The following is a 22,505-nucleotide window of genomic DNA, read 5'->3' as shown; positions in this document are numbered from 1 at the left end:
CCCCTTCATCCCAAGGATAAAATGGTGCTGTCATTACTAACAAGACATTCGTACATCTTTGAAAGGGAAAATCACGCCGCCTCATCTGAGATAATCAAACATGTCATCCATCCAATAACCGTAGGGGAAATAAATACACGCAATCCTTCCCTCTGATGAGATACACACATAAGTTATTATCACAGGACGCACTTACTAAGAACAATATCAATCACTGATGCAGCGCTTTAAGGTTTACAAAGTGCTTTATATATACAAGCTCAGTTCAGCCTTTGCTTTGGTAAGAAAAGTACCCCAGGTGTTGTAATGCCCATTTTACAGAGAAGGAAACTGAGGCTCAAAGAATAAATGACTTGCCCAGGGTCACACGTCCGGTAAGTGGCAATGGCTAGATTCAGACCCAACTCTACCTTGCCTCCAAGTCCCAGCCCTCATTTCACTATTCCACATTCCGGTTTCTTCTAAGTTAATTTCACGAGCTAAATGAGAACCAGCATGGCAGAATGGATAGAGTGCTGGGCTTGGGGTCATGGATTCAGAGCTCCAGTTCCTTCATTTGATCATTAAGGAAACATACCCAAAGACGTGGTGACATGTTCTAGGTCACACAGGTAACAAGCAGCAGAGGCAAGATGTGAACCTTCTGACTCCAAACTCTGTCTTCTTTCTACTGTATCGAGTTGCCTCTCTGAGTTCAGAAGACAATGTCTGAGATTTACCAGCCATTAGCTTCACTCTCAGAACCTCAGGCCAGTCTCAGGCTAATCTGCCAAGATGTAGATTGTTTCACTCTGATTCCAGGGGAGACCTTCCCACACCGATGAAACAGTAAATCCTCGGCATATCGATGTAATAATGACAGATTGCAACAGCAGCTACCCTTGTTTTATTTATTTTTGTGTATCACAAAAAACAAATAACACTAATTACTCACATAAAGACAAGTTATTTTCTTAGGTCTTTCCAAAGAGCGTATTAATCATCTGATAATGTTATAATTCATTATTCAATTTGTAGGCAACTAAATTACACAGGAGAATATTGGCCATTGCAAATAATTTTCAGGCCTCCAGTGATGCTTCAGTCTGACCTATCCCTCTCATGTGGTCACTGACACCTCCCTCTGACTAACCACCACCCCAAGATTTCAATCCACATCAGGGTTATATAAATCAGCCTCTCCCATAGTTGTAAAAATAAGCCTGTAATATTTCCCTTCCCCAGTCTCCTTTTCCAGTCCTAAAGAGGTCTGCACTTCTCTTCCATCTACTTCTTTCCTTTCCCTTTTTCTTTTTTTTCTGTATATTACTATAATGATATAGATGAGCAAGTAGGAATTTTCTAACTGCATTCTTTAAAAATGTCACCCACTCAGCTGAGAATTGGTGCAATGACTTTGGGAGCAAGCAGGTATTAGGTCCAGAAAGTGACTAAAATGTTCATACCTTCTGTCTAGAAATCTCACTACTAGACACAAACCCCAAGGAGGGCCATGTTAGACGGAAAGGGCCAATATAGACCAAACATTTACAGTGAGATTCACAGTGCTCTGCAGAAACCAAGAACCAGCAACAAAGTGATGTTTGTTCATTTGAGGAATGCATATTACAGTAGATGAATGTAGCAATAGGGATAGAGAAAAAACCTGTGATTTCATTGGTATAGAGAACCATGTGAAGAAACTCTTTCTACTGATGCAAGTTGCCACCTTTGCTGCAACTTATAATCTGGGGACCTGAGAAATTTAGTGACTTGTCCCGGGTCCCACAATCATGAGATGTCAAAGAAGGGACTTGACCTTGCTCTGAGGCCAGCTCTATCCACTATGACACAGTGACCATTACTCTAACGTCACAAGATATTATTGTGCTATATGAACCAATGAATACAAAGAATTCAGAGAAACACAGGAAGACTTCTATGCACTGATGCAAAGTGAAGTAAAGACAAGCAGGAAAATAATATAATGAATCATTCAATCAACATTCAATAAGAGCCTGCTAAATGGAAAAGCATTAACAAAAAGTGAGAAAAGAAAACTCTGTAATAACAATAATGTGTTACCTAGCAATGAAGGTTTTGCCCACTAACATTACTATTGTGTTTAGGACCACCTTAAAGGACCAAGATGCATTAAAAGACTCAATGAATTTGCACATTCTACAGATAGCAGGAGGGAAATTTTTATTTCAAAGTAAAATGATAATATCTGCATGTATTACTTATACTTGAAGTGCATTTGCACAGATAGGAAAAATTATAGTAAAATTACTAAAAATTATTTTGAAAATCCTTACATCACTTGACATAATGTACCTGATCTTTCTAATGTTAAGGTAAGAGCACAGCTGAGAGAATTACCCCATAAAAATGGTTCATAGGCTGGTTGCCCAGGGTAGGACAGAGCCCATGTGGGGAAAAAGAAAGCCCATTAAAGGTGGCAGAAGTGGGTTAAAAACAACTTGCCTTATCTTCAGCATTTTGCTTAAAGCTGGCAACCTAATTCTGCCACCCCAAAGCATTTTGTGGCCCTTTCAGAGAAAGAAGAGGCACTGTCCTTTCATACTCAGAGATAAGTCAGAGATATTCAAGTCTGATGTTTGTTAGGGTACTATTTGCAAATAAAGACTCCCAGATTCTTTCAGAGTTGCATGAGATTTCCAAGACTCCTTAGGCCAACCCTTAGTTGGAAAAGGATCCCTTCTACATCATACTTACCAAATGCCCACTTAGCCTCTGCCCAAAGACCAGTTCATCTTGGAAGAGCTTGAATCATTATGAACTTTCCCTCCATCGTGCTCAGCCTTTCCTCATTCTAACTTTTAACTACTGCTCCTAGTGCTATCCAAACAGAGCAACTCAGACTCCTCTTTTATGTGGACCTTTTAGACACTTGAAGACACCTATTATATCTCTCGTCCTTGAGCCTTCTCTTGTCCAGCCTAAATAGCCCCCATTCTTTCAAACTATCATGGTAAGGCATAAACTCAAGGCCTTTTGCCATATTGGTGATCCTCCTCTCAACACTCTCCAGCTTATTGATGCTGCTTTTTTTTTAAACTCAAGTGCAAGAAAGACCCTCAAAGCTCCAGAGAGCAAGCTCTTGCCCTTGGTCCACTTAGAGGCCCTATTACCCAACCACACTCAGTTCTTCTCCCTCTCCTAAAACTAGATGAAAAGCAAGACAGATTTATTCTGCCTTTTCTTCCCTGTGAGAGTAGAATGGGAAATTTCTAGGGTTCCCTATGGCCTCCAAATAATATTTACAGAGAACTATAGGAAGGCCTATATATTGAGAGTTTTACTAAAACACAAGCATTTCCATCATTCAAGAATCAAGAGAGAAAAATAAATCTCCTTCCCAACAGCCCTTACCCGGTTCAAGATTTGAAGCAGGAAATTACCCGCTGCTAGCCTGCCTACCTTAAGAACTCCTGAACAAATTTCACAATTTCTAGGGGCAAAAATGAAGATGGGTCTGGTATCATTATAACTTTGGAATCGTTTGTCCATGGTTCTAGCGAAGCCAATATCTTAATATCAACATCTTAAAAGAACTAAATGCCCATCCCCAACTCAACATGATGAAAAAACAAAGTCAGATTTCCTAGTCTTTAAATAATTAGATTATGTAGCAGGTCCCACAAGGCTCACTTTCTCTCTTTTAACTTCCCACTGTATTTGGCTGTTTCACAGCTCTATTATTGGCCTTCCCAGGCTCTCTTGCCACTGACCTGATGGGAAGGGAAGGGTCCCCGGCATCCCACCAGTCCTTGGGGGGGCTGATGTACATGCACCAGAGCTCCCAGCTGTAGCCATGGGCTGAGTTTTCGTACCGCTGTACCTCGAAGTTGTCTTGTTTGATGTTGTCGATGGAAGGGAGGATCACCCTCTTCCGGTTTTCCTGGATTCTGGACAGGACAGGCTCAGCCCTGAGAAACAGGAGAACAAAGATAAGGTGGTGGGGTTAGCTCACCTGAGACACCCCAGCCCATGAACTGGACAGATTCTAGCATTCAATCAATCAACAAGCATTTTTTTAAAAAATCAGATACTATGTGCAAGGCACTTTGCCAGGCTCTGAGGGTCTGAAGATGAGAACAAAAGCAGTGCCTGACCTCAGAGAGCTTACATTCTATTGATGATATGTTTAGCAGATAAGGCAAGGATTAGAACTATCTTCTGGATATCAGAGGTATGAATGCTTGCTGATTTGATAATTTATCTAGAACACATCTAACCCAACCCCTCAATTTACAGATGAGGAAACTGAGGCCCAGAGAGAGTAAGAGATTTAGGATTACAGGCTCATAACTGGAAGGGATCCCAAAGGCCTCCCTCCCTGACTACTTCATATTTATTTTGTAGGATTACGGATGCAGAGCTGGAAGGAACCTCAGAGGCATAATCCAACCCATCATTTTACTGAACAGCAAACAAAAGAGACCATTCACTTGCTGAAGGTCGCTGAGGTGGTAAGAATTAGAGTCTGGATTTGAACCCATGTCTTCTGACTCCAGAGGAGTCACTCATTTTTCTTCAACATTCTATCCCTCTCCTTGGATGTCCCCTGTACTACACTAGGGCCTCCAGTGCCTGCCCTCTGAAAGCTGGAAGCCTCAGCAGCCACTTTAGAAATGAGCTGGGCTGCCAAGTCATTCCCATTTTGTAGAATGATTTGCCTTACACCAAGTGTTTTTGAAAGGTTTCTCTCCTGTCAGTGATAGATTAGGTCTAATTTCCTGCAGGTACTTGATTCCTATTCTGGAAAATAGGTCAATTCTGCCTGTGATGGAATGTTTTTAATATGAATTTCACTGTATTATGTATTCTCTTACATTGCGTTGCGGCTAATTGATCGACCTAAACTGATTTTCTAAAAAGATTTAATTTCATTGATTAACGATGCTGGAGAGAATTAAATGCCATAAAGCAAAAGGCAGAGAGATGCCTGCCTTATCGTCAATGTCTTTTATTCTTCCAAAGCCCCAACAAGAATCAGGGCTCTTTCTGAAAAAAATGTACAAGTAAAAGAGAACATGGGTGGTTTGTTGGAATGAGCATTGACTCTGTAGTCAGAAAAACTGGGATTAAGTCCTGTCTTAGTGTGATCTTGGACAAGCCACTTCACTTTGAAGGACCTTGGTTTCCTCACTGGTAAAATGTTTAGTCTGTCCCAGCTCTAACCTATGATCCCATGTGCTGTTTCCATAGAGGGCTCTAGAAAGGGATCATTTTCCAGAATCTTAAAGAAAACATAGTTCCCAGGTATGAGAAAGATAACGGCCCCAACTCATCATGGCACCCACTCAGGCCGTGGAAAGAACTAGATGGAAATAACTTATAGCTATATATTTTGTCCAGAATTTGTCTCCTTTAATTTGCTGGCACCAAAGTATCTACCTCGTCCTTTGCCTCTTTAAAGGAAGTAACAATATTTGTTGCTCTCTCATTTACCCATTTATTAATTAATTTAATGACCATTAAGTGCCCACTGGATGCAGGGTCAAGACAGAACATGATCCCTGCTTTGATGAAGCTCACAAGCCCAGTACGGGGATCACACAGTCTGGCCCACGGGTCAGCGCATAATAAGCATTTAACAAAGGCTTGTGGAATGTTGCAAGCTCAATCGGTTTTCCATGTACAAAAGAGAGGTGTACGTAGGGAACCTCATTTGTCACACACTCAAATGAAAGCCATGGTTGAGTAAAGTGCTTTATAATGGGGCTTTATCTTCAAATACCATCCAGTTTATCACTTCTTGTAAAAAGGATTCATTTGTTCAGTCATTCAACAAGTATTTAGTAAGTAGCTACAAAAGACAGCATCATATGGGGGTGGGGGTGGGAGGAGACATTGACTCTGAAGTCAGAGGACCTAGGTTCAGATTAAGCCTGAGATGCTTGCAATATGGATGACCTCAGGCAAGTAACTTCTCTCTCTAGGTCCTCAGTTCTGTCATTTGTAAAATGAGGTTTTGTTTCTTTTTTTTTTTTATCTCAATTGTGTGGGTATAAGACTGGGTGGTTCTCGGAGTCCTTACCAGTTACAGATTGATGTTGCTATGATCCTATGGACCTGACACTATATTAGGTACTGGTGATATAAAGAGAAAACTGTGCCTGCCCTCAAGGGGCACTCCATCTAATCGTATGCGGGTGAGTAACCACAAAGTATGTACGATGGAGATGTAACACAATAGGGAAGGAGGATTAGAAAAGATCTTGTGTCCAATTCTCACTCTCATATGGGTTAGACTAAATGGTGTCAGAAATGCCATCACACGCTGAAATTATGATGTGCTCAGTGGCATGCTGCTAAGTGATTAGCAACAAGTTCTCAATATATATATATATGTGTATATATACATATACATACACATATAATGGCACAATGTTAAGTTTAATTTGCATTTAATAATGCATTTTCTCCATCACTTTCTTAAGTCTGAACAATCAATTAATAAATAAACATTTATTAAGCACTTACTATGTGCCAAGTACTGTGGGCTGGGGATATAAAAAGAGGCAAAAGACAGCCCCTTCCCTCAAGGAGCTTACAATCTAATGGGAGAGACAATATGCAAACAAATATATACAAAGCAAGCTAGGTACAGGATAAATAGGAAATAATTAGCAGAGGGAATGCACTGGAATGAAGAGTGGTTGAGAAAGGTTTCCAGCAGAAGGTGGAGTTTTAGTTGGGACTTCAAGGAAGCTAAGGATGGATTTGTGCTTTTATCCGATTTCTAAGGTCTAAATGCTCATCGAACATTTCATCAATCAATCAATAAGCATTTATCAAGCACCTATTATGTGCTAGGCACTGAGCTAAGCATTTTTATTTTAACATTTAACAACTAGCTCCCTGCCCTTAGCTGGATACAATACACAATACTGCATAGTAAGTGCATTAGGGAGGTGTAAACAAAATTCTGCATGAGGTCTGAAAGGGAAGATGGTGCCTGACAAGAAAGATCTGGGAAGATTTCCTAGAAGAGGTGACAGGCTCTTCAAAGTATTGAGTGAGCAAAGGAGGGCAGGAATTGCCAGGCAGGTCAGAGGCTAAACAGCAGCTGGTCCCCTTTGGATGGAGAGAAGCCTACAAGGAAGGAACAATAGGAGAAAAGGCTGTAACTAAACACCGTGGCCACAGATTGAAGAGGGCCTTGAATGCCAGACACAGAAGCCTAAACTTTACTTGGGTGCTAATAGGGAATCACCACCCATTTCTGAGAGAGAAGTTATAGGTATGAACCTCTGCTAAAGGAATATTATTCCAACAGTCTTAAGCTGGAAGAGAAGGGAGTGGGGGTGGGGAGGAGGGGCAAGAGAAGAAATCACCAAAGAAGTCACCAAAACCAAAATTACCCTGCCTCCTTATTTTCCTTAGAATTAACCCCTTTAGTCTTGTTTTCCTTTGAAATCCATCTCTGTAACACTGCTCAGGGCAGACAAACAGAGCTAGGTAGCACCTACCAGCCAGCAGTAAACTCCACGTGGGCATCAAAGAAACCAGTGATCTGCCCCGTGGCCGCCTTCCAGCCTTCTATCCGTGCCCGGATCAGGCCTTCCCTCTTCTGGTTCCGTACCACCTTCACCAGCCCCGGATACCGTTTATGGACGTACTCCTCCAAAGGCGCCTTCAGCTCCTCTGCAAGAGACAAAACCATTGGAAAATCTGGTCACGGTCTGACTTCATATTTGTGCCAGCCACACTGGGAAGTCAGGGAAATTCCATCACACCCAGGCTCTGCCCCACTGAAAATTCCAGAGTGAGTCCTAATAAGGATTTAGCTAGTCCAAAAGTCAAGACATCACCTCTAATCTGCATATCTTAAGTAACTATCTTCTTTACCTTTTACTGAAATGAGACCAGGTAAGGAAAAAGCTCAGATAAGGTGACAGACTTAGAGTCAGAAAGCCCCGAGTTTAAACTCTGCCTGTGATACTGGTGGATAGAGTGCTAAAACTGGAGTCAGGAAGACCTGAGTTATCCTCTGTTACTTAATCTGGAAAAATGGGGACAAAGCTCATAAGGGTGGTGTAAGGATTACATGCTGTATTTTGTAATCATAAAGATGAGTTGCTGTGATACGGTGGGGCCCAGCTCTGGGTGGTGTCCAGTCTGCCACAGGAGGGTCTATGAGAGAGCAAGGAAGAAACCCTCAGCACCGTTAAGTCCTTCTGCCTGCTTGAGGTCACTGCTCAAAAGGTCCCTGGTTAATGAACCAGCCAACCAGCACTTTGGGAAGACGTGCTCTTCATGACCTCTCCTCCATCACTGGACAACAGCCTTTTCTCAGGGAGGCCAAATTGGACCCTTTACTTCTTATGGAGGACTAGAGAACCACCTATCCATTTGGTGAAAGACATCAATACTTGGGCCTGGATGGTTCTTTGGGTGAAATGAATGACTGTTAAGTGATGTCCTTGCTTGTAGACTTGGTACATTGGAAAGTGTTCAATCTGCAGGCAGAGGACATGAGCTCAAATTCAGCCTCTGATATTGATAACCTGTGTGACCTTAGTCAAGTCATTTCACTTGTATGAACCTCAGACATGAAAAAAAAGACAGGGTTGGACTAGATCTGGGATCCTCTGATGCCTTCATAGCTCAGAGATCTTCCTGGAAGGGTTAACTCTACTCTCATTTTGTGTCTGTCGGTCCAGGCATATCATTTCATTGACATTGGCGCCCCTGGTAAGGAAATTCCCTCTAACAGGGCAGACTGGCATCTTCTGCATCTTATAGCCTTAGAAAGCTAACTGGGATGGAACATTTAAAAAACTTATCCAAGGTCCCCTAGCCCCAGAGGAAACACTCAAACCCAGTTCTTTCTGACCCTGAGGCCATTTCTGCATCCACCAAGGCACACAACCTCTCTCAATTGGGGATATTCTTGCTGTACTTTGCTGACCTCCCCTCTACTACTCCCATCACTTTCATCCTAATTGCTTGGGACAAACTTTCCCAATGAAAATGCATCTTCATATGAAAAAAATGTTCTAAATCACTATTGATTTGCAAATCAAAATGCAAAGCAAAATAATTCTGAGGTACCACATCACACCTATCAGATTGGCTAACATGACAAAACAAAAAAATGATAAATGTTGGAGAAGATGTGGGAAAATTGGAACATCAATGCATTGTTGGTGGAGTTGTGAATTGATACAACCATTTTGGAGAGCAATTTGGAACTATGCCCAAAGGGCTATAAAAATGTGCATACCGTTTGACCCAGCAATAGCACTTCTAGGGCTGTATCCCAAAGAGATCATACAAATGGGAAAAGGACCCACATGTACAAAAATATTCATAGCAGCTCTTTTTGTGGTGGCAAAGAATTGGAATTTGAGGGGATGTCCATCAATTGGGGAATGGCTGAACAAGTTGTGGTATATGAATGTGATGGAATACTATTGTGCTACCAGAAATGGCAAGCAAGCAGAAATCAGAAAAACCTAGAAAGACTTGTATGGACTGATGCTGAGTGAGGTAAGCAGAACCAGGAGAACATCGTACACAATAACAGCCACGTTGTGCAATGACAAACTTTGATAGACTTATCTCTTTTCAGCAATGCAAGGATCTAAGACATCTCCTAAAGTCTTATGATGGAAAATGCTGTCCACATCCAGAGAAAGAACTATGAAGTCTGAATGCAGATCGAAGCATACTATTTGCTCTTTTTTTCTTCTGTTTTGTTTTGTTTCTTCTTTCTTGTGGTTCCTCCTACTGGTTCTAATTCTTCCTTACAACATGACTAATGTGAAAATATGTTTAATAGGAATGTATATGTAGAACCTAGATCAGATTACACACCATCTTGGGGAGGGAGGTGGGCAGGGAGAGGGAGAAAAAATTAAAACTCAAAAGTTTTTGGAAGTGATTGTTGAAAACTAGAAATAAATTAATTAATTAATTAAAAAAAAGAAAAAAGAAAATACATCTAATCCTCTGGGTTTGGTGTTTTATGGGAAAAGCAAAAAAAAAAAAATAAAAGAGAAGCTGGACTTAATCTGGGAGCAGGGGTACATTCTATAGAATGAAAAGACGACAAGACATTCTTAACATATGCAGAACTAACAATCAACAGATCTCCATTCTTATCCTTCCTCTGTCATTGACTGTGTCTAAGACCTTGGACAGATACTAAAATGCGATCAATCGGCAGTCAGAGGACCTGGGTTTGAATCCCCACTCAACCTTTTAAAACCGTGTGACCTTGGACAAATCATCATCCATGGCCTCAATTTCCTCATTTGTAAATTGAAGGGTTTGGACTAGATGTCTGAGATTCCTTCTGACTCTAGATCGATGGTCCTATGAGCTTAAATCTCTGCACAGGCGTCACTACTCTCCTCCCCTCCCTTGCCATTAGCATAACATTCTTTTTCTTAGTTCTTAGTCTTTTTTGAATCATGGACCCCTCTGAATGATGTTTTCAAATAACTGAAGGAAATACTAAATTTCAGTTACAGCTCAGTGAAAATAATGAGGTCTGTTTTTCCCATCCAAGTTCACAGACCCCCTGAAATCTATCCATAGAGTTGGGGGTCTGTGAACCCTAAGTAATATACCCCTGGCCAAAAGGGAGTCTTGCCAGGACTCTTCAGAGTTTTCCTTGAATTTTTGTTGTCCCATTTCGACACACTGCAATTAAATGCCTACTTTGTAAAAGGTGCTGCACTGGGTACTAAGGATACAAAGACTTAAATGTCCTCAAGAAGCTTACTTCTACAGGTAGGGGTGGATGCTAATACAATAAATGCAAAATATATGTAAAGTCAACACAAAGTAATATTCTTGAGCTGGGGTGGGGCTGTAGGGATGAGGAGGCATTTCACAGAACAGGTGGTACTTGAGCTGATGTGGGGGGGATAACACCAGATATGGTGAATAGGGAATCCACAAGAGGTGCCCCAACCTCGACCCCAGCATCCTTTTTTCTTATCTCTTGGTTTCCTACTTCTTGCTGCTCTCAGATCAATGCACAGATCATGCCCAACAGCCGTCTTTGGCCAGCAGTTAACGGCCAATAAACTTTTCTTCAGGTTCTCAGGGTATGGTTTCAAGAAAGGCAGGTGATGACGCTCCCACTGTCACAGAATCCAAAGATGTGTTATTACCAACAGAAGTAGCTTTATCCTCCATCAGAACACCAGGAATTGATGGCACAAGGAAAAGACAACCAATTCATCAATTTAACTATCAAGGTCAAGTTTCGGGGCCACAGGACTCTGCGTTTGTGCTTGATGACTCAGTTTCTATGATGTCTCTGCTCCTAAGACTGGTCTAAAATCCACCTCCTAAATGCCCTGACCCCAAAAATAAAGAAAGGATTTGGGCTTCTTGGGGAGATCTCAAGTTCCATAGATGATAAGCCCTTAAGCTCAAAGGGAAACAGAAGGATACCTAATGACTTGGTCTCACTAAGGATAAGTGGGAGGTATTACCAAGGGGAAAGAATGACGCATGCTGTAGGCTCACAGCTTTCCCAGCAAGGCCTAACTTTCTATTTCCGATCATCCGTGTGCTCTGAGAATCTGCTCATCTCATTACAATTTCACTTTTATTTTGTCTAAGAAATGATGGCCTATCTGGGCAAGTTATGCATATACACACAACCTAATAAATGCAAAAATATGCACACTGATCCCCATTCCATTATCTCACAGAAGGCACTGACATGTAAGATGGTCACCATGGCTAAGCACAATGGACTAGACTCAGATGTGGGAAGTCAAAGCTTCGTTCTCCATTCACTTTATGAACAGTCTTTTGGTTTTAAGCCTCTTCTAGTAAATAAAAGCATTTCTGCTTTGAGAGCATCTAATAAATAAAAGCTTTCCTGCTTTGAGAGCTGTTTCCCTGACAGCCCTCTCCCGTGGGTGCTGCCTCTCCCTTTCATGTGATGGAGGAGAGCACCCCCCTTCGTATCTACATCCCACGTCTCTATGATTGCAGTGACTTCCGTTCTCTGCTCAGTTCCTCAAAGGAAACCAAACATTTCTCAGAATTCACATCTACTCTAAAAGGTGGCAAGGAGGTGGGGAGTACATGTTTTCTTTTGAAAATCAGAACTTCAAGGTAGAGCAAAGATTTTTCAAATGTTGAACCAAAAAGTAAGACATCAGCTTTGTACAATGTGATAAATGGGCATGGTAATATTTCCTACTGGGTCTCAGTAGAATTCAGACAGTAGGGGTTTGATTTGTCAGGGTCAAGGCCAAGAGTAGGGAAGAACTCAGATCCCAGGGACCAGAAGAGGAGTGATGATAACAGACAGGTAGACTCCCAATCTTTCCCCCACCCCCCCAAAAAAAACTTTCTTTGTGGGCTCATTAGAGAGTAAAGAAAACTCCAAAGGGGGGATTCTGAGATTTGGTTGAGAAGCATCATGTCCTCGCCCTTCCCTGAATCGTTTCATTGTTCTCTTACATGTTCATTATGGGTTGTCATTATATGCAATCACCATCATCATCCATTTATTAAGCACCTAATCTGTGCCAGGACCTTTGCTGGAAACTAGGGCTACAAGTCAATAAGCATTTATTAAGTACCTACTGTGTGCCAGTCTTGTGCTGGGAATTGGAGATAAAAGTCATTAACTCAACAAGCATTTATTAAGCACCTACTATATTCCAGACGCTGTGCTAAGTGCTAGAGATACAAATAAAAGCAAAAAAATGGTCCCTGCTCTCTTAAAAATCTGGTGAAGAGGTTGATGGTTTTTAGTACATTCAAATGCCATCAGGTCCCCCAAATTCTAAGAGTGTGCTCCAAAATGCTTCTATGACTGCAGCGATCTTCTTGGGACCTCCTTATGGAAGATAGCACAAGGGACTGCAATCCAAAATGGAGGCCAAGTTGGCTCCAGCTTCTCAGCTCCGTGCAGCTGTTTGGCTGCCCTCTCTGACTGGCTGGATAACCTCGTGCTGCTTCCCAATGCTTGCTTCCAGGGGATGCTATTCCCAACTATAAGCAGATGTGTAAACTTCCTTAACCTTGAGTCCATCTAAAAAAAATTTTGATAATGATTTCAGTATTATTGGTTTCCTTTGTAATCCTATGTGATTTATGTTTTATTTTTTTTTCTGAGAAGCGGTCTCTACGCTTCACTAGCCTGCCAAAGGGATCCACGACATATGCAAAAACTAAGAACCTCTGGTGTATGTAGGGTGAGTTCTGGCTTCTGCAAAACCGTAATACAGTTCGGGGGGTGGGGTGGTTCTTTCTACACAGCTCACAAAATAATCCAGATCCTTCCAGAGGAATCAGAGTTGGGAGACTAAGGAGACAATAGGCCCCGGGAGGGCAAGATCTATTTCCCTTTTGTGTTTGTATGGCTGGTGCCTAACACAGTACCTGGCACATAGTAGGTGCTCCATGAATGCTTTTAAATGATAAATCAATGCCAGTTGGTTGGTTGAATCTGTAGACATGGTTCTGTAGACAGGATTCAAGCATGTCCAGAAACAGATCCTTCCCAAATTCAAGTCCTCCTAGGTCACTGTAGACCGGTAAAGATATCTGCAATGTCTCTTCGAAGTCATTGAGATGGAAAGTGTTGCCTCTCTATGCAATGGATGGTATACCCATCTCTGAGAAAGGCACGTAATGGGCATAGAAATTAACTTGATACAAGAAACAAATCAGAGTCCATTTCTCCATCAATTTCTAGTGTAGACACTGCTTCCTTTCAAGCAGGAAAGCACTTGTTTCAACCATTTTATATAGAAACCATTCTACGATATATTATATACTTTGGTGTTCTTAAAAAAAAAATTTAGTCTAATTCACAAAATATTCATTAAGGGCCTAATGTAGGTCAAGCACTGTGCCAGGCATTGGGAGTACAAAAAAAGAAGAAAAGTAATAACCCTTTCCTCTTCAGGATTTGAAATAATATTGAGAGAAAGAATAAATACTATACACAGAGAAGCAGAGAAATGGGGCAGAGGGGTTACTAGCAGCTTAGGAGATCAGGCATGGTTTCCCCTAGGAGTCCTTTGTAAATCTGTAAATTATAAATGTAATAACCTCAACAAACATAAATAATCAATGAGGAGGAACATCTACACAAGGCCAGAAAAATCCGAACTACTTACACTGTGAAAAGGGCAGGGAGCCAGTCAGACTTCTGGCAGAACGTTGGGAATTTTCCTAAGTGGAGGCTCTGAACTGTGTTGATCATATTAATAACTGTCTGTGTAGTACAGAATTCATAAAATAGAAACAGTGACCAAGTGGGCCTGGGAGCAATTATTATTCCCCCAAAGCTAAATAGCTGAGTGAAAACAAGGGCTCCCCAAAATTCTCAGTGTCATTTTCAAGACTTCTAGCTGAAAGCAGTACTAAGACTTTGGGGACTCCCCATATTTGGGCACCTGTAAGTCTCTTTTATGCTTGTGACAAACGTCGGTAAATGGTAAATGTTTATTTAGGTAAAAGAGGTGAGCAAAGTATATTAGCAAAGTAATGCATCAACAGACATTATTAAGGCCCTGTGGGCCAGACACAGTACTAAGAACTGGGGTTACAAAGACAAAAGCATGAGGGGCAGCTAGATGGAGCAGTGGGTAGGGCACTGGTCCTGGATTCAGGAGGACCTGAGTTCATGTGACCTCAGACACACAACACTTACTAGCTGTGTGACCCTGGGCAAGTCACTTTACCCTATTTGCCTCAGTTTTCTCATCTGTCAAATGAGCTGGAGAAGGAAATGGCAAACCACTCTAGTACCTTTGCCAAGAAAACCCCAAATGGGGTCACAAGGAGTTGAACACAACTGAAAATGGTTGAACAACAATAACAAAATACAAGCAGATGGGTGGTGCAGTGGATAGAGCACTGGGCTTTGGAGTCAGGAAGTCTTGACTTCAAATCAAGCTTCAGGCACTTATTAGCTGTGTGACCCTAGGCAAGTCATTTTATCTATCTTGGACTGTTTCTTTATCTGTAAAATGGGGATAATAATAGCACCTACCTCCCAGGATTGTTGTGAGGATCAAATGAGATAATATTTGTAAAGCACTTAGCACAGTGCCTGGCACATAGTAGGGCACTATATAAATGTTAGCTATCACCATCATCATTTTAATTTTTGTTCTTATTAGCCACATATTTACATATGTATATATGTATAATATACATGTGTACATGTGAAATATTATACTTATAATATTCATACCACACATATTTCTTTATTATAGTAAATACACACATACATGCACATTTATAGAATAGTTTATGTATATAGTAATCTAATAATGAATATTTATATTACGTGTACATATGTATATAAATATATATGTATACACATATATGTACTTATACACATGTAAATTTCTATAATAGCATGCTATATAGTAGTGTGAACACTGAACATGCATATATACATATTGTTTGTCCTTCATTTTCTTTTCTTTTCTTTTCTTTTTCCTTTTTAGGCAATTGGGGTTAAGTGACTTGCCCAGGGTCACACAGCTGGTAAGTGTCAAATGTTTGATCTGAGGCTGGATTTGAACTCAGGTCCTCCTGACTTCAGGGCCGGTGTTCTATCCTCTGTGCCACCTAGCTGCCCCTGTCCTTCATTTTCAAAGAGGACCAGTGCATCATGATGTATTGACTCTTGAGTATTTTGGATATTGGTGAGGCAGAGCTGCAAAAAGTCATCTGCCTCACTATCTCCTCCAGAGTCACCAAAAAGTCAGGATAACTGTATTACCTACTGCAGTGGGTGACCTTGGTGTCTTCAGTGCCTGACCAAGCTCTAAGTGCTCCACAGTGCCTGCTTCAGCCACCTTCACGGCCATTGGAACAAATTGTTCTCATCCTCTCATTCTGCTGAGGTGGGGGGGGAGGGGGGAGTGTCTTCACATGCTTGGGGTGGACGCCCCCCCCCCAGGCAGCCCTGCCACCAGAGGCGCTAGTCTTCCTGAATACCCCATATACATGTATATACATGAAAGGAATGCACCCACACATATGTGTATGTGTACATACTTTATGTGGGTATATATGTGTGTGCACATGTGTGACTATATATGCATATACATGTGTATGCTTGTGTATATATGCATATAAAATTATAAAATCATCTTGTGACAAGAAAGGACCTAGCACATGGGATATTCAGGAAAAGCCTCATGGAGAATGTGGCATTTGACTTGAGTTTTGGAAGAAATTAGGGTTTCTAAGGGGCTAAAAGGAGAAGAAAGCACATTCTAGGCATGTGGGACCACCTGTGCAAAGTCACAGAATTGGGAGATGGAGCATCACGTGTGAGGAACCACCAGAAGGCCAATCTCTGCGACCTGAAGAATTCAAGAAGGGAAATAGAAAACAGTAAGCCAGGAAAAGTGGGTGGAAGCCAGGTGGGGGAGGGCTTGAACTGGTAAACTGAGGAATTGGTATTTTATTCTCAAGGCAAGAGGAAACCCCTGGTTGCCTAGCGCCAACAATAAATATTGACTTGCTTCGAGCCTGCTAAGTGCCGCTCCGTCTATGGGCTCATAAAGTTTTGTTGTTGTAGTTTTTCATATCATAATGGTCAATATGGATTTCCTTCTCCTAATTCTGCCTCCTTCACTGTGCACCATTTTCTGCATCTTTCCATATTTCATTGAATTCTTCATATTTTTGGTGCATAATGCAGTAAAATTCCATTATATTAAAAGACTCCACTTCATTCCGCCACCTCCTGATCATTGCATATATGGGCTATTTCCACTTTTTTGTAATCCCAAATAAAACAGCTTTGAATATTTTAATGCTGGTGGGTGTGTTCCCCTTTTAGTCACATGCTCAGGATGCTGCCTGAACGGTGGGGCTGGCAGATCAAAGGCTGTGATCGGCTTGGTAGCTCATACTGTAAATTATCAGCTCTCTCTGAAAAGACAGCCCTGATTGATGGCTATAGCAGTGATGTTCCTACTTCCTGACACTGGGTTTGTATCTTGTGATTTTCAACTATTTGCATCCACCAAAGCCGAAGAGTACAAGGTGATACTTCAAGGTTGTTTTGAATTAGCATTTCCCTGATTATTAGAGAGTTCTGATCATTTTTTTTAATGATAATGAACAGTTTTTGTTTCCTCATTTGAAAATTGTCTGTTCCTATCCCTTGACCAGATTTATCCACAAGGGATTGTCCTGCCTTCTTAAAGACAGGATATTCAGTCTGATTTGGCTTTTTATTTATTTATTTTTTTTTGGACACTCTGAGCACTGATTCTGATCATACCTCAGAGAACAGGTCAGTGCCTTATTTTGTCCCCCTATAAGGCCAGACAGTCAGAGTTCACTTCTGTGTCCTTTGTGTCTCTTTCTGACAGTTCTTCCATCATCCCCCCTGGAGCCTTGGAGGCGTCTACACCACTAAAGAATAAAGAGTCACAGGACCACCAAATCTCAGCATTGAAAGGAATCTCACTGGCATTCTCATCCAGCTTATGTGTAAGAGTAATCCCCAAAATACCATAAGGAAAAGGGAAAGGAATAAACATACATATAGCACCTATTATATGCCAGGCACTGAGTTAAGTACTTTTATCATTTTTTTTAACAAATATTGTCCCATTTGATCCTCATAAAAACCCTGTGATGTACATATTATAATTATCCCCATTTTACAGATGAGGAAACTGAAGCAAACAGAGGTAAAGTGACTTGCCCAGGATCACACAGCTAGTAAGTGCTAAAGCTGGATTTGAACTCAGGTATTCATGATTCCAAGTCCGGCACTCTATTCATTGCACTTTGCCCCCAAATGACAAGTGGTCATCCAGTCTGTGACTCAAGACCTCCAGGGAGGGTGAGTCCTCCACATCTCCACTCCACTCTGACACAGCTCAAGCAGTTTGGAATTTTTTTTTAAACAAACCTAACTTTGCCTCTTAAAAACTTCTTGCTCCTTTGAAACCACTGCTCTTAATTCCTCATCTGAAGCTCCTCCTTCCAAACGAAAGTATTAAACATGGATTCCTAGAATTGACATTCAAATTTCAGCTCGGTCACCTGCTTCCTGTGTGACCCCGGGCTAGACACTGAGGCCCTTGGAGCAGCCATTTCTGTGAAACATACAGGCGAGATAGAAGGCGCCATGTGTAAAATGAGAAGGTTAGACTATTTGGGCTCTGGGATCCCTTTCAGCTCAAGAACGAAGGTCCTATGATACCCACCCCTCTTCCCCCACCCCAATACCAGATTTAACATCCTTGATTTCTTCAACTGACTCTCCTAGGTCATGAACTCAAGTCCCTCTCACCATCCTCATTGGCCTCCTCTCCACCTTCTAAAAATCCAGAGATCTAGGGGTAGTTTTCAGGGGAGCCATGAACATGAATGGGGAAAATATCACATCTTTATTTTGATATAATTAGTTTCCTTTGCAATCCTATTTTGTTGTTGTTGTTGTTTTTAATTTTACACATTTAAAAACATTATTCAGAGAAGGGGTTCGTAGGCTTCCCTAGATTGCCAAAGGGGTCCAGGACACAAAAAAGGTTAAGAATCCCTGATCTAAGATTATAAGTTGTAGAGAAGGTACCAGCCTGCACTGGTAAAAGGAATTTCCTTACCTGGGAAGCTTCTTTGCAATCAAAATCATGGGTCTAGTCCATATTGCTATCTCTACGTGCTACATACTTTACTGGGGGATGGAGATAAAAAGAGAAAAGTGAAATGGTTCCTGCTCTCAAGGGGCTAACATTCTATTGGAAGAGACAACATACACAAAACAAACAGTCCATACTTAACTCCACACCAACCGACAGAAAATGCTCCATGAATAGGGGGTGGTCTACAGTCTGACCCTTGGAGAGGTCTCCCTATCATCTGCTGAGTTAATGAGCAAAAGTCTTTGATGCTCCAGAGTGAAGTATTCCAGGAATGGAGTTACAGGAATAACTTACAGAATTCATACAATGGGAAAGCCATTATATTTTTTGCCCTATGGATGAGTGGGCCCAGTAATGGAAAGGATAATGAGATGCCCTGAGAACTCGGATTGACAAAGCTATTGAATCAATCATCTGTACTGATGATACACAGGTGGTGGGGGTGAGGGGGTGATCTGGAAAGACATCTTGAGTCTTAAGTATACTCTTGAATTCTTCCTCAAATTCTAGCATTAATTAGAAAAGTTCACCATACTTAATTTCTTAATTCACTTCTCCTTTACAAAAAAAAAAGTTTTTTCTAAGATACATATAAGCTTTAATTTAGAATTGAGCCCTAGAAGCTATTAGATTGTGTTTACCTTTTGATGTAGCAGGAGATTTATACCCTCAAAGAAAGAGGAAAAGACTCATATGTACAAAAATGTTTTTGTAGTGATAAAGAACTAAAAAGAAAGGGAGTATCCATCAACTGGGGAATGGATAAAAAAAAATATATGGTATATAAATGTAAAGGAATGCTTCTATGTCAAAAGAAATGATATAAGACATGGTTTTAGAGAAACATGGGGAGATTTGCATGAACTGATACAGAGGGAAGTGAGTAGGACCAGCAGAACATTTCAGGCAAAAACAACAACATAAAGACAAAGAATTTTGAATGACTTAAAAACTCAGGTCAATCCAATGACCAACCATGATTCTAGAGGACCAACAATGAAGCATGGTGCCCTTTCAGGACAGAGAGGTGATGGACTCAGGTTGCAGATGAAGATCATTTTTTTGGACACAGCCATGTGGGAATTTGCTTTGCTTGTCTGTGCAAGTTACTTTACACAGCTTTTGTTTTTGTCTTTATTTTTCCATGAAGAAGGAGGAGGTGGGAAGGAAAGAAAGTCTATTTTTGTTCATTGAAAAATTAAATTTTATTTTAAAACATTAAAAAATAGTTTATATGAGCTTTTACTTAATAGACGGCGATCTACCAGCCATACTAGCGTCAATCTTTCTTCGTTATCATCTTGTCATCCATCCCTGATGAGTTCATATTCCTTATCATTGGGATCATCTGTGGTCCTCTCAGGACCCAGAGCAAAGCATTCCTGCTGAATGGCCTCACCGCATCAATTAGGACCCAGTCTTAACTGTAGTGATCCTAAATGGATGCTGACTTTGCTCAGCATTTTTCTCCACTCAACATTGGCATTAGTAGGTAACATGAGCATAACGGCAGCATAAGCCAAATTAACTCCCAACATGGTGCCATCTGAACAGGTGGCTATAGGCACAAAACCAAGAGAGTGGCTGTATTTAGGTCAGGAACAGCTCATTTATGTTGTTCCATAGAGTTTCAGAAATATTTTATGCCCCCAAATATCATTTTTTCTCAGCATATCCTGGAGCCATATTATTCAACAAGATCAGGAACCGCTGGCATAGAGAGCCAGAAAATTAATGACCACCAAAGGAATGAATATGCTTATAGAAGTTGACTTTCATTGAAATAATCAAAGTCTTCCCCCTGTGTCTCTACAAACTCTGACCTGCCTCAGGCCATGCCGCTCTCGTGCCTTCCAAAGTAAATAAAGTCCTGGAGAAAGCAATGCCAATTTTAGAAACCTTACTCTGGGGCAGGCTAGGTGCTTTCTCGATTTCTTTTCTGCTGGTTCATCACATAAGTCACTGACATTTATCCATCCTAAAATATCAGTGAGGCAGCATGATGCAGTTGACAGCAGTCTGGCCTGAGGGTCAGGAAGCCCTGGCTTCCAGGTTGGCCTCTGACACACACTGGCTATGTGATGGCAGATGAATCGGTTGACCTCCCAGGGTCCCTAGGCACCAACCTAAGAGGGTAAGTTGCAGATGAACTGCCCATCAGCATTGGTGGAAGGAATTTCCACCCTATAAGGCCCCTCCAGGAATGCAAGCACAGGTCTTGACCACATTCTACCCTTTGTCCCCTTCCCCCAGCAATGGGATATATCTTCTATTTATATGCCTTTTTAGGCTTCCACCTCTAGACAGACACAAAGGAGGGGAGGAATGTAGATGACAACTCTGTTTTCCACATTTATTAGCAGTCATTTTGTCCACTGCACAACAGATTCTCACACATTTCATCTGCCATCCTTTCCCGTGACCATGGATTTTCTTGTGCTTTATTAGTCCCTTTGCATTCTCTCTCAAGGATGCTCTTTTTTTCTTTGTTGCAAACACTTCTGGTATTCAGAATCTCAGAGCTTGGAGGGGTCTTAGAAGTCACTGAGTCTAATCTGTACTTAAAAGAAATCAACTAGATACCCTCTCACACCACGGTCCTTCCCACAATGGCTTTTACTTGAAGACCACCAATGAGGGACACCAGCAATGAGGTTGTCCATTTAGCTCTGGGATAGCTCTAATTGTTACAGTGGCTTTCCTTGCTTCAAACCTACATTTATATTTTGTGACTTCTACCCACTTACTTGTATTTATGCCTCCCCCACCCCTTTTCATCCCAGGGCCAAGTGGAGTAAATCTCATCCCTATTGCACCTGACCATTCATTAAGTTTCTTAGAGAAAGCAATCAGCCCCCTCCCCATAAATCTCTTCTCCAACTTTAACAGTCCTGAGGTCCTGCAATCAGTCCTTATAATAGTGCTTCATTATATTGGTTGCCTTCCTGTAGATATTCTCAGGCTAGTAAAAGAACAGGTTCTAGACCTGTGATTTCATTGATGCAGGAGATTCCCAGATGAGGAAGCTTCTTCTCCCAATGCAGGTCAGCACCTTCCCTGCCACTTGGAGCCTTCCAGAATCACCTAGAACACCGAGAGCTTAAGTGACTTGCTCGTGGCCAGAGGCAGAATCTGAGTCTAAGTCTTCCTGGTTCTGTGTCCGGCTCTCCTACATGGTAACCTATTTCTATTGATTCTCCTCCTTTGGAAAAAAAAAATCATGTTTACAAGAAGAAAAACCCAACAGCTTTTGTACTGTCTAGAAACAGTTCCCTCTCATTCTGTATGTGTTCATTTATTTGCCATCAAGAAAACAGTTTGCCTAAAAGATAGGACATACAATTGTAGAAAATGTTTACGATTCTTTGTGAAACTGTAGTTTACCATCCACTTATATCTGAAGGTTATTGTTATCAACTATTATCTGTATTTTTCAGTTGCATACAATGCATACTCTGGAAACTTGTAGCTGTAAATTTGCCATGGAAATTTATCTTGTGTATTGCTAATAAATGGCCTTCCATAAAATGTGTTGAGCAGAAGGGAATGCAATATGGCAGCTGTGGGCTGACCAGTGACCCTCCTTAACTTCTGAAAGTGTACATGGGAGGGATACTCCTTCCGAGTTTTCATCACCACAGTTTTCAACACTGTCCTGACAATGAAGGGTCCTCATTTGAGCTGCTATTTTCAAATTTCCAGCAGTGAACAGTGAAATGGGGATGGGTCACTTAATATCTTTGCTAGAAATGAACCAGAAGGTAAGATGCTGCCATATCGCCACATTCAGTCTCACTTAACAAATGAACACTTATTAAACACGTCTTCTTTCTCTCTCTCTCTCTCTCTCTCTCTCTCTCTCTCTCTCTCTCT

The 22,505-nt window shown here is 41.3% G+C and overlaps 1 protein-coding gene across 2 annotated transcripts in view; it reads right to left on the bottom strand.

Annotated features, from left to right (window-relative positions):
* The window catches only part of GALNT17 (polypeptide N-acetylgalactosaminyltransferase 17), a 434,680-nt gene that overhangs the window by 208,166 nt on the left and 204,009 nt on the right, over positions 1 to 22,505 (bottom strand). For both annotated transcript variants that reach the window (XM_027862449.1, XM_027862450.1), the window contains exons 4-5: positions 7,482 to 7,656; positions 3,735 to 3,932 (exon numbers count right to left, since the gene is read on the bottom strand). In XM_027862449.1, the coding sequence (XP_027718250.1) occupies positions 3,735 to 3,932; positions 7,482 to 7,656 (373 nt within the window). The remainder of the gene's footprint in view (positions 1 to 3,734; positions 3,933 to 7,481; positions 7,657 to 22,505) is intronic.

The sequence above is a fragment of the Vombatus ursinus genome, unplaced genomic scaffold (assembly GCF_900497805.2).
Source record: "Vombatus ursinus unplaced genomic scaffold, bare-nosed wombat genome assembly UNPS02014768.1, whole genome shotgun sequence".
Classification (NCBI taxonomy): domain Eukaryota; kingdom Metazoa; phylum Chordata; class Mammalia; order Diprotodontia; family Vombatidae; genus Vombatus; species Vombatus ursinus.
Note: the sequence above shows the minus strand (reverse complement) of the source record. Positions and strands in the feature narration are given on the sequence as shown.